This window comes from Euprymna scolopes, chromosome 29 (assembly GCF_053919585.1).
Source record: "Euprymna scolopes isolate OS-2025 chromosome 29, ASM5391958v1, whole genome shotgun sequence".
Classification (NCBI taxonomy): Eukaryota; Metazoa; Mollusca; class Cephalopoda; order Sepiida; family Sepiolidae; genus Euprymna; species Euprymna scolopes.
This window is the reverse complement of record NC_136510.1, coordinates 14,735,714-14,754,830: the sequence shown is the minus strand read 5'-3', so window position 1 is coordinate 14,754,830 and position 19,117 is coordinate 14,735,714. Positions and strand designations below refer to the sequence as shown.

The 19,117-nt window shown below is 33.6% G+C and overlaps 1 protein-coding gene across 50 annotated transcripts in view; it reads right to left on the bottom strand.

Moving 5' to 3' along the window:
* The window catches only part of LOC145252497 (uncharacterized), a 957,520-nt gene that overhangs the window by 47,276 nt on the left and 891,127 nt on the right, over window positions 1-19,117 (bottom strand). For all 50 annotated transcript variants that reach the window (XM_080111966.1, XM_080111941.1, XM_080111971.1 and 47 more), the window contains 2 exons: window positions 16,738-16,835; window positions 3,410-3,495 (listed from right to left, as the gene is read on the bottom strand). In XM_080111966.1, the coding sequence (XP_079968092.1) occupies window positions 3,410-3,495; window positions 16,738-16,835 (184 nt within the window). The remainder of the gene's footprint in view (window positions 1-3,409; window positions 3,496-16,737; window positions 16,836-19,117) is intronic.

Here is a 19,117-nt window from a genome sequence, read left to right as displayed (position 1 = left end):
GATTTTGCATTATTTTTTTTTTGTTGTTGTACAAGCTTTTCTTTCCATCACGGATAAGATTTTGTTTGTGTTTTTTTTTTTCATATGGGTTGAATTCTGTACATTTTTTTATTTAAAAGTTTAGCTTAGCTTTCTATTTCACCTATAATTGGGTGGGAGGAGGGAAAAGTAGTTTCATGCTTTTCCTAAAAGTATTGGTGCAAAATGGAGTCAGAATTCAATGAATAACATTTTTGAACATCTGCCACGCATAAAACAAAAGAAATATGAGTGTAAAGTCAGAAAAAGTAACTCCTTAAAAATAAATTCATTAAAAAGCAAAAAAACAAAACAAAAAAAAAATGGATAAAAAAAATCGCTATGAAACAGAATAACACCAATACAAATCATGGAATTGTTAATAAAATTCAAAATCCTTTCTGCAATACAACCGTATTTGGCACAAATAAACTTCAATTTATCTCTGACTTGTCCATTAAGTTTCAGTTATGAATGTCCAACAGTTTTGTTTTATCAATGTTCAATGATATGGGTACTATTTGATTTTTCCCTGTCTCTCTTTTTGTCTCTCACTCTTTTTCTAAGTTACCTACTTAATAGTTCTCCTCTCAGTCTCTAGAAACCATGGATCCCTCTTTCCTATTTCTCTCTTTATCTTTTTCTCTCTGTCTCTATCCATCTGTTTCTGTATCCACCCCACCTCTCTTTCTTTTCTCTCTTAAGAGGCCTCCTTTCAACTGCTGGAGACAATGGATGTCCTTTCTATTTCTTTCTCTATACCTCCTTCCTCTCTTTCTATATCTCTCCAGCTTACCTAATTAAGGGACTTCCTTTCTGTCTCTGGAGACAATGGATGCCAACTGTGTGTGTTTGCATAGTAAGTCTACACAGTCATGTGTTGCTTAATCCCCCCCCCCCAATTGTACATCTGAACCAGTATTGCTTGAGTCTAGTGACAAACAACAGTCCAGAATGACTGAAAAATATGCTGAGATGAACAGAAAAAGACTAGTGTTAATTTTTAAGTTTGTAGAAACATGTTCATGATTGTTTCAGCAGTAGAGTAAAAGGTGTTGGTCGGGTGCTTTTGTTTTACGGCATATCAACCCTTTTCAGGTTATTTAATGCCGAATCCAAAGATTTTGAAGAAAAATTTTTTAATAGAATATATTTGTTGTTTTTAAGACGGTTTCTATTTAACCCATAGTTGGGACCCTAACAGGTACTACGACTCCAGGTCAGAGTGGACCTGGGAGCAATGGCAATTAAAGGGTGGCTCCACACTCCCCAAGGCCCACAAGCTGGGGCCTCACCATCGGATATAGTTTAAGGTCATATCCAGGGACCAGTAAAAGATGTGATCTGGAATGGGCTTCATAATCATTGAACCATACCCACCCCCCATTTTTATCTGTGCAGTAATCTCAATGATAATGCTATCAAAACAATCTCCAAGCCGTTTCTGAACTGAAAAGGGCCATCACAGTAAAAATCATGCCAACAATAATAAAACAAAGATTGTTGGACCTTCATGAGTAAAACTCAGTGGACAAGTCAGACATAGATTGAAGTTTTTTTTTTTTTTGTATCTTCACTCTCTATTTGAGCATAAATCTAAAACAAATTCTATGAACAAAGTTTCTTTTCTAGAACTGTTTGCCTGTGGAACTCTGTACAGTAGGCTTGCTTCCCAGCTGACTACAACATGGTCGTTTTCAAGTTTAATGTAAACAAGTTCTCGTTTAGCCTTAAATAATCAAATTCTGCCCAATTTCCATCACTAACGATCACTACATTGTTGTCTCACCAACACTCATTAACCTTTATCCTCAAGTGGCTTTCAGGCCCTGTAAGAGGCGATGCCTTTGTAAAACAAAAAGAAAAGAAAATAGAGTGAGATTGCAGAAAAGATTATGAATTTTATTAACAATTCCATAGGCGACATTTTTGAAAAAGTTGCCTTGTACAATGCAATGACAACAAGAGTCTGTTTCTGCTTCACCTGAAAAAGATAAAAAAAATTTTCATCATGAATATGAACAGATAATCATTGAAAATTCTTTTTACAAGTTCAACTCAGAATTGTCTCATAATTTTTTCATGTCCTACTCAGGACATGAAACTGTATTCAAGGGTAAGACCTAAATTGCAAAACTTTGTGAAATCGTAGCCTCACCTTAATTGCTATTACTCTCCCGTCCACTCACTCGAAGAGTCCATTCTATGCTTATTATACACATAAATTCATGGATTTTTTGGACTACTGGTCTCATCTTGAATGTCATTTTCACAATGTTTCGGTCGATGTAACCGTTGACCTTCTTCAGGTGTACCTTGTTGAATTCTGGAATCTTTCTGTCATACTATGGAATTTGCACAGAATTTCAAATGAAACTCTTTACAGAAGTTCTTCTGCAAGGACCTGTGGCATAGTGGATAAAATACTTAGTAAAATTCAGTTGTAAGTTACACTGTTCTGGAGGTTGTAGGTTCAATTCTCAGCGCAGGCGATATTCAAAAAACATACTGTTCTCATCAGGAGTGCTATTTTCATAACGTTTCTGAGGAATCTGTATGGAATTTTGAATTGAACCCTTTATTTAATCCACGTGAGTCCCATGCTTTCGTTCCGCCAGCCATGACTGGGTTGATGTCTTCGAAAAAATTGCAATTGCATTCTTAGCATCACTTGCACTGAAGATTGAACCTTCAACCTCCAGAATAGTGTTGTTTAGAACGGAATTTTATTTAGTACTTTATCCGTTACGTCATGGGTCTTTGTGACAAAATACACCGAAGAAGGTCGTAGGTTACATTGGCTGAAACATTGTAAGAATAACACTAACAAATGAGAGCAGTCGTCAAAATAAGACAAATTATAGAAAATTAATATAAAATCCAAAAAAGAGTTGATATGTAATCACACAAAGTTATCATGCAAAGTTCATTTACCGCATTAATCTAAAAAAGGTCTGCATTTCTTTTTTTTTAATTTTGTATTCCAATACCTGATAAAAGTTGTGAGAGAATGTTGCATGTTTATCTCCCGTGGCGAAAAGATGTAACACAAGGGTCAGAAAGTGGGATTGAAAAGCCAGTGCCACCTGGGGAGGAGCACTCTAGATCACAACAAATGCCTGGGTAGCTCTGTTGGCATTTCCAAGGAGGGCTGCCCGCAAGCAATTAGCAACAATCTAACCCCTTCTTTAAGAGAAAAGGTGAAGCTTCGAAGAGTGGACCTCCTAGAACTGCACAGGACCAGCAACATAACGTAGTCAACATAAAATAGGCCATTTCATTAATGGTATAGACTCTGTTGATTTTGGTGCCAGGGAGGAATTTCACTACCCACTCCCAACCCCTGTGAGAAAATGTTGTGATGCCGATGAATAGATTTTGGATGACTTACGAGAAGACGTCACAGTGTCGCCTGGCTTCCAGATCGGCCTCCTCAAGGATCTTCTTCCGGCGCCGCTCCTCATCATATAGTTGTTCCTGTTAAAAGAAAAGATGAAAGAAACATGGTGGCGTCAATGAAAGCTTTCAATATTTTATTAGCAGATCAACATAACTAAAATTTAATTGTTTAATAGACCACCTGAGGCTCGTTGAGTTTGTATTTGCTATATATACCATTATATATTGGAAATTCCAAATTATACATGATGAAAAAAGATGACGTCATCCATTTTCAAGCAAATATATATATATTGCAAGCATATATATATTTATATATATATATATATATATATATTTCAAGCAAATATATATATATTGCAAGCAAATATATATATATATATATATTTCAAGAAAATATATATATATATTTCAAGCAAACATATATATATATATATATTTCAAGCAAACATATATATATATTTCAAGCAAATATATATATATATTTCAAGCAAATATATATATATATATATATATATATATATATATATATATATATATATTTCAAGCAAACATATATATATATATATATTTCAAGCAAACATATATATATATATATATATTTCAAGCAAATATATATATATATATATATTTCAAGCAAATATATATATATTTCAAGCAAGATAAAAAGCAAACACGATGCACAGGTATTTAGTAGTAGTATACTTAACCCTCTGGGTGTAGATGTTTTGCATAGTTTACACTATATTATATATATGCCATCTTGTTTGAAATATATATATTTGCTTGAAAATGGATGACATTATCCTTTGTCATTATCATTATGTATAATTCGCAATTTCCAATTTCTAACCCAACAGCCCTCAGGTGGTTTGTTAAACAATTTAATTTCAGTTATATATATATATATATATATATTTAAATAAGGGGGTAGTCACCAACAATGTGTATTTTTTAACATTATTTTATTATTCCGTGTCTTGGTTTTTCATTGAGTATTATGTTTAGATCATTGTAATAATGTTTTTAAATCATTGAAATCGTTTATATATATATATATATATATACTAATATGTTACTAATTTTTAATGCTGTATCCTGGGGTTCTGCTGTAGATATGGGATACGGCATTAAAACTTAGTAACAAAGTACAGTACAGTATATAATACACATGTATATCATCAAATAACATTATAAATAACACCGTAAGGAGGGGGGAAATACCGTAACCAGGGGGCGGAAAACATTGTATTCAACATCAAAACCTTAAAAAAAAATGTATCCTAGGGCCACCATATCCTGGAGTTATACTGTATAAATATGGGAAAATATGTTTATTCAATTATGATTCACCTTTTATTTATACCAATCATTCAATTTAAGAAGCTCAATCTAATTACAGAGCACATAAAAAATAAATGACAAAAGTCTATATTCCAAATTTCAAGATGTTGACCATCTTACCGTTTATTCCTTTAAGCAAGTTGATACACACAATTATTGGCAGCACCTGTTTTGTTGCACAATTCATAATTCATGCAATTATTATGTCAATTCTTGAATTTATTTCGCCCTTAACTCATCAGAAGAAAAAGCACTTATCAATTTTAAAAGAAAATAAAATTCATATGGGCATGATTACAAAATCCGAAAATTGGGAGAGAAGTTGTAATTATCTTTTTTTCATTTTGTATATATCTTTTATTGGTCACAATATTGCATACAATTGTTTCAGTCCTCCCGGTGTTGGCATATAAGAATATAACCATTCATCAAATTATAATTTGCACAACTTGGGTTTCATCAGCGCATAGAAAAAAAAACAAAAACAATATTCCAAAAGTTTCACAGCTCATAAATAGGACCTTTCCAGTTAATATCGTGGGTATTTATTTAAAAAAATTTTTTATCAAACACATATGCATACAGTTTCATTTGGATGCCATCCAATTTTCTTCCAGTTAAAAAAATCCTTCCATTGTTTTGTTAAAAAAAAGTTTTGTTTTTCTTTCCATGCAATATTCTTATTTAATACTAATATATAGAGTTACATCTTGTATTTCTATAAATCCACCAAAAGTTGAGGTTAACAGTTATGATATTTACATAAAACAGTTACTGGTGACCTCCAGGAAAACTAGCTTGCATTCCTCCTCCTGATTAACAGTTGTTTATATTATTCAAGGAGTAGTGATTGCAGGGGAAGACAACTCATGATTTACATCATCATCATCATCATCAGTTTAATGTCTATTTTACATTATGTTGGACAAATTATTTAGAAATTGATTTTCAAACTAACCTATCTCTGGCCATGTTTTTATTTATCCATATTTCTCTCAAATCCATTCTTATCACTTCTTCCCCCCCCCATGTTTTCCTTGGTCTTCCACTAACAACCACCCATGTTACCTCAATTGTTTTATGCCTACTAACCCAAACACACTCATCCATTCTTCAATGTGACCAAACCAACAAAGTCTCCTGTCCTGCACATATCTACTTGTTTGCTAAATTAAAATGTTGATCAAATTTGTCACAGTGTCAGCCCATATTATTATTATTATTATTATTATTATTTTTATTATTATTATTATTATTTTTATTATTATTTTTATTATTATTTTTACTCATTAGGAGTTCTTACACAGGTCATCAGAAATTATTCATTGACAACAACTGGTGGTGTTCCCTGGAGACTAGGTGACAACAAGTCTCCCAGATTTTCAGTACTCTCCAATTCTCTTCGATAAGCTTTGCAAATGAATTTGCGTTATAACAACTTCTCGCTGGTAATGACCATTGATTTTCACTGGAATTTGGATGGCAATAACCCCCCCCTCCCCAGGTCCTAATCCTCTTCACATTCATCCAGTGGAGATCTGGTTAGTGCTTTATCTTTCCATCCTCCTTGACTCTTCTTGACTATTTGGTGTGGTACCAATGTCAACACCACATTGTTTTGTTTTTTTTTTGTAGGGGGGGGGGAGTAGTTAACTTAGAATTTTGTGATTTTTTTTTTTTAGCTCTATGTGGTATTCCTCTGTCTTTTTGTTTTACTAACAGGAGGTGGGAGTGGGCGCCCGGTTTTGCTCGGTCGTAAAATACGCTTAAATATATTTTAATTCATCCAGATTTCATATATATCATTATAGAGTCGTGATTTTAAAAATTAAAAAAAAAAGTATTTGAGTGCCATCGGCTAGAATAGAATCGAAACCAAAAGCAAAATTGTAGCATTCAAAGCTGGTGATGTTACCACTGTACCAACGTGACACGCATATGAACTGATTAAAAATAAACTAAGATGAATGTACAAAATGTATTACGATTTTTTCCAATTTTGACCCCTTTTTTTTTTTAACTGCTAAAGAGCCATAAAAGGTTGATAAAAAATCCAATCATTTGAGGCCCCTAGCACCGCTCTGCAACTTTTAGTTTCGGAGGAGATAGAGTTTGAAAATATGGAGACAGACAAACAAGCATAGTGACTTTTATAAATTAGATTTCTGTTGTTTCTTTGTAGTTGGTTAGTATTTGTAATCCATGCAGGTTAGTTTCAACATTTGAGGAGTTTCCTTAAAATTTCAACAGTTTTCAGCATTACTGTCTGTCATTATATTCTCAGTCTTCCCTTTGATTTCAATTTCTCCTAATTTTCTTCCCCTTGATTCCAATTTCTCCATTATTATTATTACTTACAGTCACATATTTTTGCTAATATATAATGTAAGTGTTCACTTTGCAATGTCCAGCCAATTGTAACAATTTCTTGTTGACTTACACTACTTCCTTCCCACTAAACGAGAAGATATTGCTTAGGAAGATAGTATCATAACTACAGAACAGATACTACACTATCCTGAATCCTCCTCACACACACAAACACAAAATGGTTTGGTAATTGTAATGAAGTCGGGAAAGGTGAAAGTAGGAAAACACGACGACTGGTGAGAATATGAAGAACATTTATATCCAGAACAGGGTTAGTGATACAGGAAGATTAGTAAGTCCGTGGGAAGTCGTCTCTGTACGACATCCGGATAGTTCTCATTGAACGGTCTATGCTTGCTGCTTATATGGCTAATGGATGAGTCCATCTTTGTGATTATAAGGGTGTGTATGTCCCCACAATAGTAATGCCAAAAAGGATGATATCATAATGAACAAATATACACTATCCCCTCCACAAAAGAGGAGGTAATGCCTAGGAACATGGTCCCATGACAACAGAAAAGATACAGTATTACTACTACTATTCTCCCTAAAATCAAATAATGAGTAATGCCTGGGAGGATGGTCTTATAATAAAATAACAAATACTGCAGTACCTCTCCTCCCAGAATTGAGCATTAAAAGATAGTACTATAGTTTTTTTTTGTTTTTTTTTTTACTGGGGATGGGGCCATCGCTTATCAAGGCATGAAGGCCACTCAAGGATAATGGTTAATAAATCTAAGTATAGTAATCGTTAATGGTGTAGAATTTGGATTATTTATTGTAAATCCCAATGAAACCGGTAAAATTTTCTGCTTGTTTATTCATTTATTTATTTCATCCTGTGTTTAATTGTTTTTTATATCTCCTTTTCATACATTTTTTTTTTTTTACTGGAGGAGATCACTGCTTATCAAGACTTCAAAGGTAAATAAGAGTCAGGTGGCTGGTGAGACAACAACACTGTGATGATCAGTAATGGTGGAACTTGGGTTGTGTTTATTTATGAAGATGGCTCAACAGGAACTTGTTCCTTACGTTTCTGAATTTTTGAGATAAGGATTGTTTATTCATATTGCTTGAATTCTTCGAACTACTGTTCTCATCTTCAATGTCATTTTCACAATGTTTCAGTCGATGTAACCTCTGACCTTCATCAGGTGTAACCATGTCGAACTTGGGAATCTGGATGGAATTTCAAACGGAAACCTTTATTTACTTCACAGGAGTAGCATGCTCTTGTTCTGTCAGTCATGACTGGGTAAAAGTCATAATTAACTTGCAATTGAAGAATATCACTTTTACAATTGATTTTGAACCTCGCATGATTATTTAAAAGACAGCTCAACAGGAACTTGTTCATGTTAGACTTGAAAACGGCCATGTTTAATATAATCAGCTGGAAAGTAGCCCTGCAGTATTGTGTTCTACATGAATAAAAGTAATAATATAGTCTCGGCTTCAGACAGACAGATACCAAGACTCCATTTGTGATAGTTTATTTTTCATCTATTCTATGATGAAAGGAAGGAAAGACAGAAAACTAAAAAAACAATGGAAATGGATAAAAAGCAAATGTCTCAATCGTAAACGTTTGGGTTAAATGTATGAATTTTTCTGTCGGTTTTTGAATAAAGTACTTTGTTTTGTTTTTTTGTTTAGTTTTTTTTTAACTTCCGGTTTGTTTCATAAGAAATAAAACATGCAAATAAATACAGACAGATGATAATTATTCATAAACTTTTGTTTTTTTTTCTATTGTCACGTTTTTGTGTGCAAATGTTATGCAAGAATCTGCAAAATTTAAAGATTTCAACCGCGTCCTCTGCATTCCAAAATCAGATGCAAAGGTCACATGCACTTTAGGTTAGATTTAGAATCAGAGATTCCTTCAGCCAACACCAAAATCTTAACGGGATGATATGACACAAGGGTCGGAAAATTGGATTTGAAAAGCCAGCGCTCTAAAGGAAGAGCACTCCAGCTTGAAAAATATGTCTGGGCAGCCCCGTTGACATTCCCCAGTAGAGGCACCTCAGATGATTAGCAATAAACTAATCTCTTGTAAATAGAGAAGGCGAAGCATGGGAAGGTGGGCCTCTTAAAATTGCACAAGATCAAAGCCATACATCATCCAATCGAAAAAAAGGTCGTCTTAACAATGGTTTATACTTTGATCAATCCAATAGGTCCCACTTTGTCAACTAAGCTCCAACCCCTGTTCCATCACTGCAGTGTTGCATCTCTGTATGTTTTACAAATATTTTAATGGAATGTGTTCTGATGAACTTGTTGCACTTGTGCTCGCTCGACGTAAATATCCCCGACAAACTCACTTAGCAATAAAATCTCACCCCTTCACTGTTGAGGTCTCTAAATGCCAGGGAAGCTTTCTATTCTAACAGTTTCTTCCCTCTAGCAGCTAGATTTTGGAATTCCCATCCTGCTACCTGCTTCCCTGGCTGTACTGAAATGCAAATGTTTAAGATGTTTAAATGTAACATAAACCAATAGTTTGTTAATCTTTCCTAAGAATGTCCCGACATAGTAGCCCCTTATGGCCAAGTGGCGATATGCCTTGTAAGGGAGTGAACGTGAGTAAAAAAGAAAGAAAGGATATAAGATTACATTATTTCGATTTATTCAGACTATTGTTCCCGTTTTGGATGCTAATCTCATAAAGTCTGAAAATTAGGTACAGTTTACTGAGTTCAACAAATACACAAATATACACTATCCCCTCAACAAAAGGTCGAAAGTTGCATAAGTTTAAACAGTGAGAATATCTAAAGAAAAAATCCCGAAACAATATTATACAATCGGGGGTTCTCCCTCAACACCAAAGCCAGAGTATAGGCCATTCTTAATATATATATATATATATATATATATATATATATATATATATATATTTATTACCGTTTTATGTGCTTAGTTATACGTTTCGGTTACCGAATTGTGTCGATGATCCAGTAACTTCGTCAGACTTTAACAGAAAGGTTTCTGTTTAAAGTCTGACGAACTTACTGGATCGTTGATACAATTCGGTAACCGAAACATGTGTAACTAAACAGATAAAACGATAATAAAAAAAATATATTTGCTCTGCAATAGTATTGAGCACTTTCTTCAGGTTTTTACTAATTACCAGTTTTGCTATATATATATATATATATATATATATATATATATTAAAAAATTTTATAAGTACATAATTTTATTAAACATTTACTGGACACAATGCCATTGTTATTCATTGTTGAGATATTTTTTCTTATATATATATATATATATATATATATATATATATATATATATATATATATATATATAATTTTAACTTGTATTACTAAGCATAATCATGTTGACACACTGGTTCCTACTAAATCACCATATTAAAGCAACGCTGAACCTAGTCAGTACTAAATGGGTGACCATATGGGACTTCCAGGTGCTGTATGTGCTCTCCGCTTAACTCGGCATTGTTTCCAGTCGTCCTGGACTTCTCCTCTGCCACTGGACTCAAACAGTGCCGATTCAGGAGAGGTGTGGCTGGAGATTGCGCAACCCTTGCCTCACAATTTATCTCTTGTTTTTCGAGACTGAACGAAGGCATCAATTACCAAGAAAGAAAAAGTGTCACTATGAAAGGAAACTAAGAAACTTCAAAAAAATATATATATTTTTCTCTTTTACTCTAATTGGAGATTTAAAACGCATAATGGGGAAAACGAGGTAGCGGCAGAGAGATAACAATAAAAGAAAATTCTACTTAGCTATCACAGTAATATATATATATATATATACAAAAAAAAGAAAGAATAACTGAACAATTAATAAAAATGGTATTTTGCCCAGTATTATTTGAATGTTTAATATATATACATATATATATAGTAAGTTAGGAAAATATATATGGCAATTAAGCTACATAGAATATTCTGCATTTCATCCACATTAGGATTCGTCAGGCTTATGTGAAGAGTTGTTATAGTGTCGCGTTTTTATATACACATATTCTATTTAATTTTTAGTTAGCCAATCAGCTGCCTAGTTTCCACTGCTCCCTTCCTAATCAACCAATGGGCAGGCACTTACAGAACAAAGGCCTAGTTGACCTTTTGTTGAACCCTTCCTTTGTGTGTGCTTTTTTAGCAGGGAGTGTAGATATCAACTGGGCCTTTGTTCTGTAAGTGCCTTCCCATTGGTTGATTAGGAAGGGAGCAGTGGAAACTAGGAAGCTGATTGGCTAACTAAAAATTCAAAAGAATATGCGTATATAAAAACGCGACACTACAACAACTCTTCACATAAGCCTGACAAATCCTAGTGTGGATGAAATGCGAAATATTCTGTGTAGCTTAATTGCCATATATATTTTTCTAACTTATTACATAGCTCTACCTATGTATTGAGCACCGTGGAAGTAAATACTTAGTTTACACATAAAATTATACTTTCGTATATTAATTTATGTGATTAAATGAAGCAGTCATATATATATATATATATTTTAGCGATGGGACGATTCCAGTATTTTTCCCCGATTCCGATACAATTACCGATTCCATGCTAAATTCCCGATTCCAATTTAAAAAAAATATTATTTCCTCCGATTTTCATTAAAAAAAAAAAAAAAAAAAACACGTGTTAAATATGCAGATATTTTCCTAACATCAAAATACACTTATGGAGGATGATCTATCGATTTTAGCTGAACTGGTAATTGAAAATCAATAAGTATGTATTATTTTATCATTATTACCAGCAATGGAAGATTTTGGTTTAAACAAAATCAAATAAAAAAAGACAATTAAAAGAATCGTTTTGGCATCGGAAAATAGGAATCAATTTTTTCGATTCTGATCCCGATTCCGATAGCCCCAAATCTTCCAATTCCCGATTCAAATTAATTGTCCCACTGTACTGAACTATCAACCAAGCTCCAACTCCTGTCCCATCACTGCAATGTTGCATCCCTGTGTTTGTTTAACAAGTACTTTAATCGAATGTGCTCTGGTGAACTCATCACACTTGTGTCCCCTCGATGTAAATACCCCTGACCCGACAAGCAGCAAAATCCCACCCCTTCACTGTAGAGGTCCCTAGATGCCAGGAAGATTTCTGCTCTAATAGTTTCTTCCATTAAAATTATGAAATTTCCTACCTCTTTCCAGCTTCTCTAAGTGTACTAAAATGCAGAAATTTAAATGTAATGTGAACATATTTTGTTGCCCAACTCCCTAAATAGTTCCCCTGTAGGCATGGCCTCATATAGTAGCCTGTTATATCCAAATGACAATATGCCTTGTTTGGGGGTGAACAAAAGTTAACAAAAATTTTTTTTTTTAATTTCAAACTGAAACTGACGGACAGAGCATCTCCAAGGAATGCGAAGACACATCTAAAGACAGAAATAAAAATGCATAAAAGCTGTTCCATTCCGTTCTCAACTGATTAAAACATTTGATGACGAAAGATTCACAGCAGACGGACGGAATCTTATTAATTATTCATCGACATTCTCTCTGTCCGCTTGTGAAAGTAAGCATTTTCTATTATTTCAGACTTGATTTTAAGTAAATTTTCAGGAAGTGTTAAGGTTATCCCGGAAAAAAGTTATAAAGTATTTTCAGCCAGGATTAATTGACCTTTTCAACCCCTAAATTGCATATAAAACAATGATACATTAAATCAGATATCTGGAATAATATATTTTACATGGAGGTCACCACTTATCAAGACCTGGAAGCCAATCGGGGATAAGGGTTATTGCGTGTACAGTAATCAATGGGATAGTATCGTAGTGATCGTTAGTATTGGAGATTTGATAAAGTGTCTTACTTAAGGGGGCGATTCATCAGGAATTTGTTTATGTTGGACTTGAAGACATCCAAGTTGTAGTCAAGTAGGAGGTAGGAAACAGGCAAATGGAACAGAGTTCCACAGGTGTGCACTTCTAAGAAAGAAGCTTTGTTCATAGAATCTACGTATATATATATATATATAAATAAGGGGGTAGTCACCAACAATGTGAATTTTTTAAAATTATTTTATTATTCCGGGTCTTGGTTTTCCATTGAGAATTCTGTTTGGATCATTGTAATAATGTTTTTAAATCATTGAAATCGTTTTTATGCGTTTCAAACGTTCTGTGAAGCGTCCTCGTCAGAAATTATTTTCAAATGTGTTGGAGATGTAAAAATGGCATTTTCCTAGTTCATTTGAAGTGTTTCCAAGGGGTTGAGGCGTGTAAGTGTCTATTATTCATTGGCATGTTCAATTTTTATTACTCTTTTATTGGGCTTGTCAAGGCCCGCTGACCTCGGCTGTAGTCACTCTCTCTTTCTGCTCGTGTTTTTTTCCCTTTTCCTTTAGGGTAGTGTGTGTGTGTGTGTGTGTTTTCTTTTATTGGTTTGAGAATGTGTGTACTGTTTTATAGTATTATGAGGTTATTTGCTTCCCTAGGAAGGTGACTGTGATCCAAGGTCGTTACTAATGTGTATATGTGAGGAGGGGGGGGGGCGACCAGCTCTTCTGAAATAAGGGTAGGGGTGCTTTCATTTTATTTTGATATTTATTTTTTGGATTCTTGGATTTTAGTATTGTGATTTTTCGTTTCAGTCTCTTCGAGTATTCCTTATATTATGTTTGTTTAGATAGAGGGGTGTATTTAAAAATATGTATAGGTGATTTTTTAATGTTTCTATTAATTTGTCTCCCCATGTGGGTATGGCCAGACCCAGGATCGGTTCCTAGTGTGGGGAAGATTTTGTTTCCCAGAGGGGGGGGGGCAATTGGAGGGGGTATAGGTATGGGAGGGGGATGATAGAAGGGATGATAGTTGTCTCAGTCATGAAGGGGTTCTCCTCCACTGACTGAGGAGGGAGCGAGGTGTTGGAACAAATATTATACTATAGTTCTAGGTGTTTCCTAGTGTTGTTGGTTTTGTTCAGTGTGTTGTATTAGAGATAGGGGTGTTATGTTTGTGTGTGGTTGTATGCGTGCACGTGTGTGTGTGTTTTAATATGTCGGTTCTGATTTATGTGTGGGTGTGTATATGCATATGTATATGGATGTGCATAATTATATATACCATAAGTATAAACTGTAAATCAGAAATTAACATGTACAAATTCATTTTTCGACAAAATACATCCAATAAAGAAAGGAGCGGTGAAATATCCTTTTATTGAATCTTTATTTATTTATAGTTATTGTATTAAGCTCTACTTTTCACTGTCGAGCTTTCTTTATTTGTGTGGGATAATATAAACATTAATACATTTGTTGGACTGAAACTTACTTCTAATTATATGTTTGTGTGTGTGTGTGTGTCTGTTGGATAGGTGACTTTGTGTTTATACGGAACAGTCTCTGCCAAACTACTCAGTCAATTTTTGCTCTACAGACTTGAAACTTGATATACAGGGAATTTTGACCTATAGATTCGATTTCGTTTTTAGCCAGAAAAAAAAAGCTGTTAAGGGATCAAAATTGGAAATCGACAGGCATATATCCACTTGATGCATATCCTCTACGCATGCGCAAATATACATTTATATGTTTAACTGTGTTAATCTGTAAAGTTTTGATATGCATGTGTCAGATGGTAGTGAATACTGTTGAAGAGCTAAATGTTTTGGTTTTGATTCTAGCTAATGGCACCCAAGTAAATTTTTTTTTTAACTTTTGGAAATACTACTATATATTGGGTACAATATAATAATCAATAGAGAATTGGCTCTATAAATATGAAATCTGCATCAATTAAATATATTTAAACGCATTTTATGACTGGGCAACGTCGAGCAGCATGCATATATTTAAATATTTTTTGCGGTGTACACAATTTTATTATGGCTATGTAAAGACTAAATTTAAACTTGTTCTAAAACATTATTTATTTAAGATTGTGAAATTAAAAAATAAAAATGAATGTGTCAGCTGACCGGTTTCGAAGCTCGCTCAACAGAGCTAAAATCGAGCTTAATTACGTTTTAAAAAGAAAAGGGGGGGGGGAACAATGAATCGGAGATGAAAAAGTATGGGGGAATATATGTATATAAAAAAAGGGGGGGGGTTAATTAATAAATAGAAACTAGATTAAGCCCTAAGAGACTTTTTTTCAATCCTTAGTAAGTCGCACTCTCTTTACCATCTCAAAATTCTAGAAACTATATATATTAAGACTCTGAGACCTTCTCTTTGCAAACAAAAAGAGAATCTCTTAGGGCTTAATCTAGTTTCTATTTAATAATTAATTCATCCCTTTTTTATATACATATATTCCCCCCTACTTTTTCATCTCCGATTCATTGTCCCCCCCCGCCTTTTCTTTTTAAAACGTAATTAAGATCGATTTTAGCTCTGTTGAGCGAGCTTCGAAACCGGGCAGCTGACACATTCATTTCTATTTCTTAATTTCACAATCTAAAATAAATAATATTTTCGAACAAGTTTAAATTTAGTCTTTACATAGACATAATATATATATATATATATATATATATATATATATATATATATATATACATACTTTTAAATAGGTAAAATATTAAAATGTATAAAAAATGAAGATGTGTTGTAGAGTGTTGAAATGATAGTATTAACTCAAAAAAATTGAAAATGGCGCTCATCAAGTTTTGCATTCAAACTCTTCGAATAAAAGAAAGGTGGAGGAGTTCTTACTCCCATAATTGGAAATTCTAATACTGCCACTCATATCACCAAGAGTAAATTTCAATAACAGAAGTTTTCCACATTCAGACATTTTTAACATAGCCGCCACAAACACATTTTAATCTTGTGTTATGTGGATTAATCGGACTATTTTTCTCATCTTGGGTGTTATTAGCACAACGTTTTGGTCGCTGCAACCTTCGACCTTCTTCGGGTGTTGAAAACATGCTTCTTTTTCCCTACTCAGGAAAAGAGGGTTGGCTCTGCATTACAAGCATTCGAACTGTGGGTTTGAGAGTGAGTCCGTAGATCATAAAGCAGGTTCAATCTTCAGCGGGTCACTAAGATATTTTTTAAAAGCTTTCCTATGACTCAATTTTCCGGAATATCTGTACCAATTGTTAATGCTAGTGAAAAATCCCGAAAAATTGAGTCATAGGAAAGCCTTTAGAAAATATCTTAGTGACCCCTGAAGATTTAACCTTCTTTATAATCTGCAGACCCACCCTCAAACCCACAGTTCTAATTCTTGTAATGCAGAGCCAACCCTCTTTTTCTTCGTAGAGAAAAAGAAGCATGTTTTTAACACCCGAAGAAGGTCACAGATTACAGCGACCAAAACGTTGTGTTAATAAAACCCAAGATGTGAATAATAGATTAATCAACATAACACAAGCATTCACATCTCATAAATTCAGAATTACATTTTAATCTGATTTGCATTTATGTCTTTAATTCATTTATGTTTGTCTGACGTTTCTGAATGGCAACTATTAAGCATTGAAATGAAAAATATCCAAAATCTGATGCCAATGATAGAATTTTGTCTTTGATGTAACCCAAATCTAATGAAAGCAAGATTACAACAAAGTTATAAAAAAATAATTGATTAATAAAAAACAAAACAAAAAAAAAACATACCAATCTCTTCTTCCGATAGGCTTCTTCTTCTTCTTTTCGTCTCTTCTCCTTTTCCGTTGGTGGCGGTCTTTTGACATCCGAGGTCTGATGCCGGTATTCTAAAAGAGGATTTATAAAAAGCAATTGAATTATGATCGATTATAGTAGCAACAAAGATGGACAGACATAATCTGAGCAGTAGAACAAATGATGACAGGATATCCCACCCACCATGAACCAAGGCAGAAAGAGCAAAAAATAAAAAATAATAATAATAATAATAATTAGGAAAGAGGAAAATGATATATAAAAAAAAAGAAAACAAAAAAGTTCAAAGAAAAATGTTAAGCAAACAAGACAAACAACAAAAGAATCACCAAAATTATGTTATCTTCATGCAAGTCATGCAGACATGAATCTGGTGAGTCTTCATTGTATAAAGTGTTAATTTCAGATGAAATAAAAAAAAAAAAATGGCTGAACAAGACTTTTTACTTTAAGAACAATATTTAGTAATTTTGTTAATACATTCAACTGCAATTAGGAAATCAACACCACCCAACCTTCCCATCCTCTATAAAAAAAAATTAAAAAAATTGGGGTGTGGCTTTAAAATTATTTTTAGATTTATATATATTTTAGCTGTACCTATCTGGCGTTGCCTGGGATGCAGTGAAATCAGTTTAGCTTTTAACCCTTTTTCAGACATTTTAAAACATAAGGTAGACAATTTTTATTATAATCTTCAACTTTAACATTAGTTATCTCCTCCTGCTGATTTTTATTTTTAGGTGATTATTTAAAAAAAAAAAAAAATTTCATATAAGCAATCGTCTGGGTCGGACTAAGTAATTTAACAATTTTTTTTTTTTTACTGGGTACGTTATTATATTGCCAAACGTTACACACGTGCTAACGCATGTTAACATTCGGGCCACATACGTTGTATGCAGACAGTCACAAGGAAACAAAGACAAGAAAAACTCTACTCGCCTTTGTTTCAGTTGAAACAACAAATATTTATTTCCATATACTTTGTCTCTTGTTCAAACCTGTCGCTCTCATCCGATGTTATGTAACACATCTATCCCTGTCCTCTCTCTAACGTGATCCTCGGTTTGCACACATGTTCTTTTTATAATCTTTCTTCTTCTTTTTCCTTGCCATGATATCATCTTGCACACGGCTCGGTAATTTGCATACAGCTGCCATATGCACTTCTGTTCTCTTTTACACTCTTGGTGATATGAGTGGCAGTATCAGAATTTCTAACTATGGGAGTAAGAACTCCCCCACCTTTCTTTATTATAACAACAATAACAAATGAGAATTGGCTAATCAGGAGCAAAGTTTGATTTGTCAGCTTAAATGCTATTTAGGTCTGACTTTGAAAATCTAACAGGCTAACTTTATACGTTAAATATCCTGGGACAGCCATTCCAGCTGATTTAATACACTTTTAATCCCTTAATGAAGCTGGATATCCAAAATATTTTGAAGCAATCAAAAACATAACCTTATGATGAAAACTGTTCAAAAATAAAGCTTACACAACTGAAGTTATGGGACAAGATATATATATTTTTATTTTGTGGACTTAAATCGCCATTATTAGATGTAGAAATGGTTGAAATTTGCACAGATGTTATACCGAGATGATTCATGAGCTCTCGTTACATGTCAAACGATGATGTACCCATAAAACATAGAGACTCCCCTCTCTCTTTTTGATGGATGACGTCATCCATTAGTGACGTTATCGACTGTGCACGGTTATCCCAAACTCATTTTAATAGATTTCATCACAAAATGATGACATAATCTATATTTTCGGGAGGGGCACAGACAAGCAAGCAAACAGCATCCAGAAAGTTTTAGCAGAAACTCTGTTTAATGTATTGAGATTAATTGATCTATCATTTTGTTGAAGGAACGTGCTTAGGTTTAACCTAGATATTAACATGACTTAACAATTATTATACAAAAAAAAACAAAAAGAAAAAAAATGATAGCCATTTTAAAGAGCACTAAAGTGACCTTTCATATTTCTCAGGCAAATTTGAAAGACTTGCATTTTAGATAAAAGGTCAAAACTGATTCTTTTTTTTAAAAGTAGAACAAATAGCAAAATAAGTTTTTAGAATGATGGCTTGTATAGACATTAGGTGAAATACCCGTACATAGTAGGGTTTCGTTTAGGTTTTATTTATTGCTGAAACACTAGACTTACTCTCAAAGATTAATCCATATAATAATAATACCTTCATTTGTAGGTAGCTATTTACTTCTTTTCCACCGCAGGGAGATGTGACACAAGATCGAATGTTGGAAAATTCAAGCTAGGACTCCTAAAGGAGGAGCTTTCTGGCCTTTTGAAAATTCCCCGGTAGAGGAACCTCAG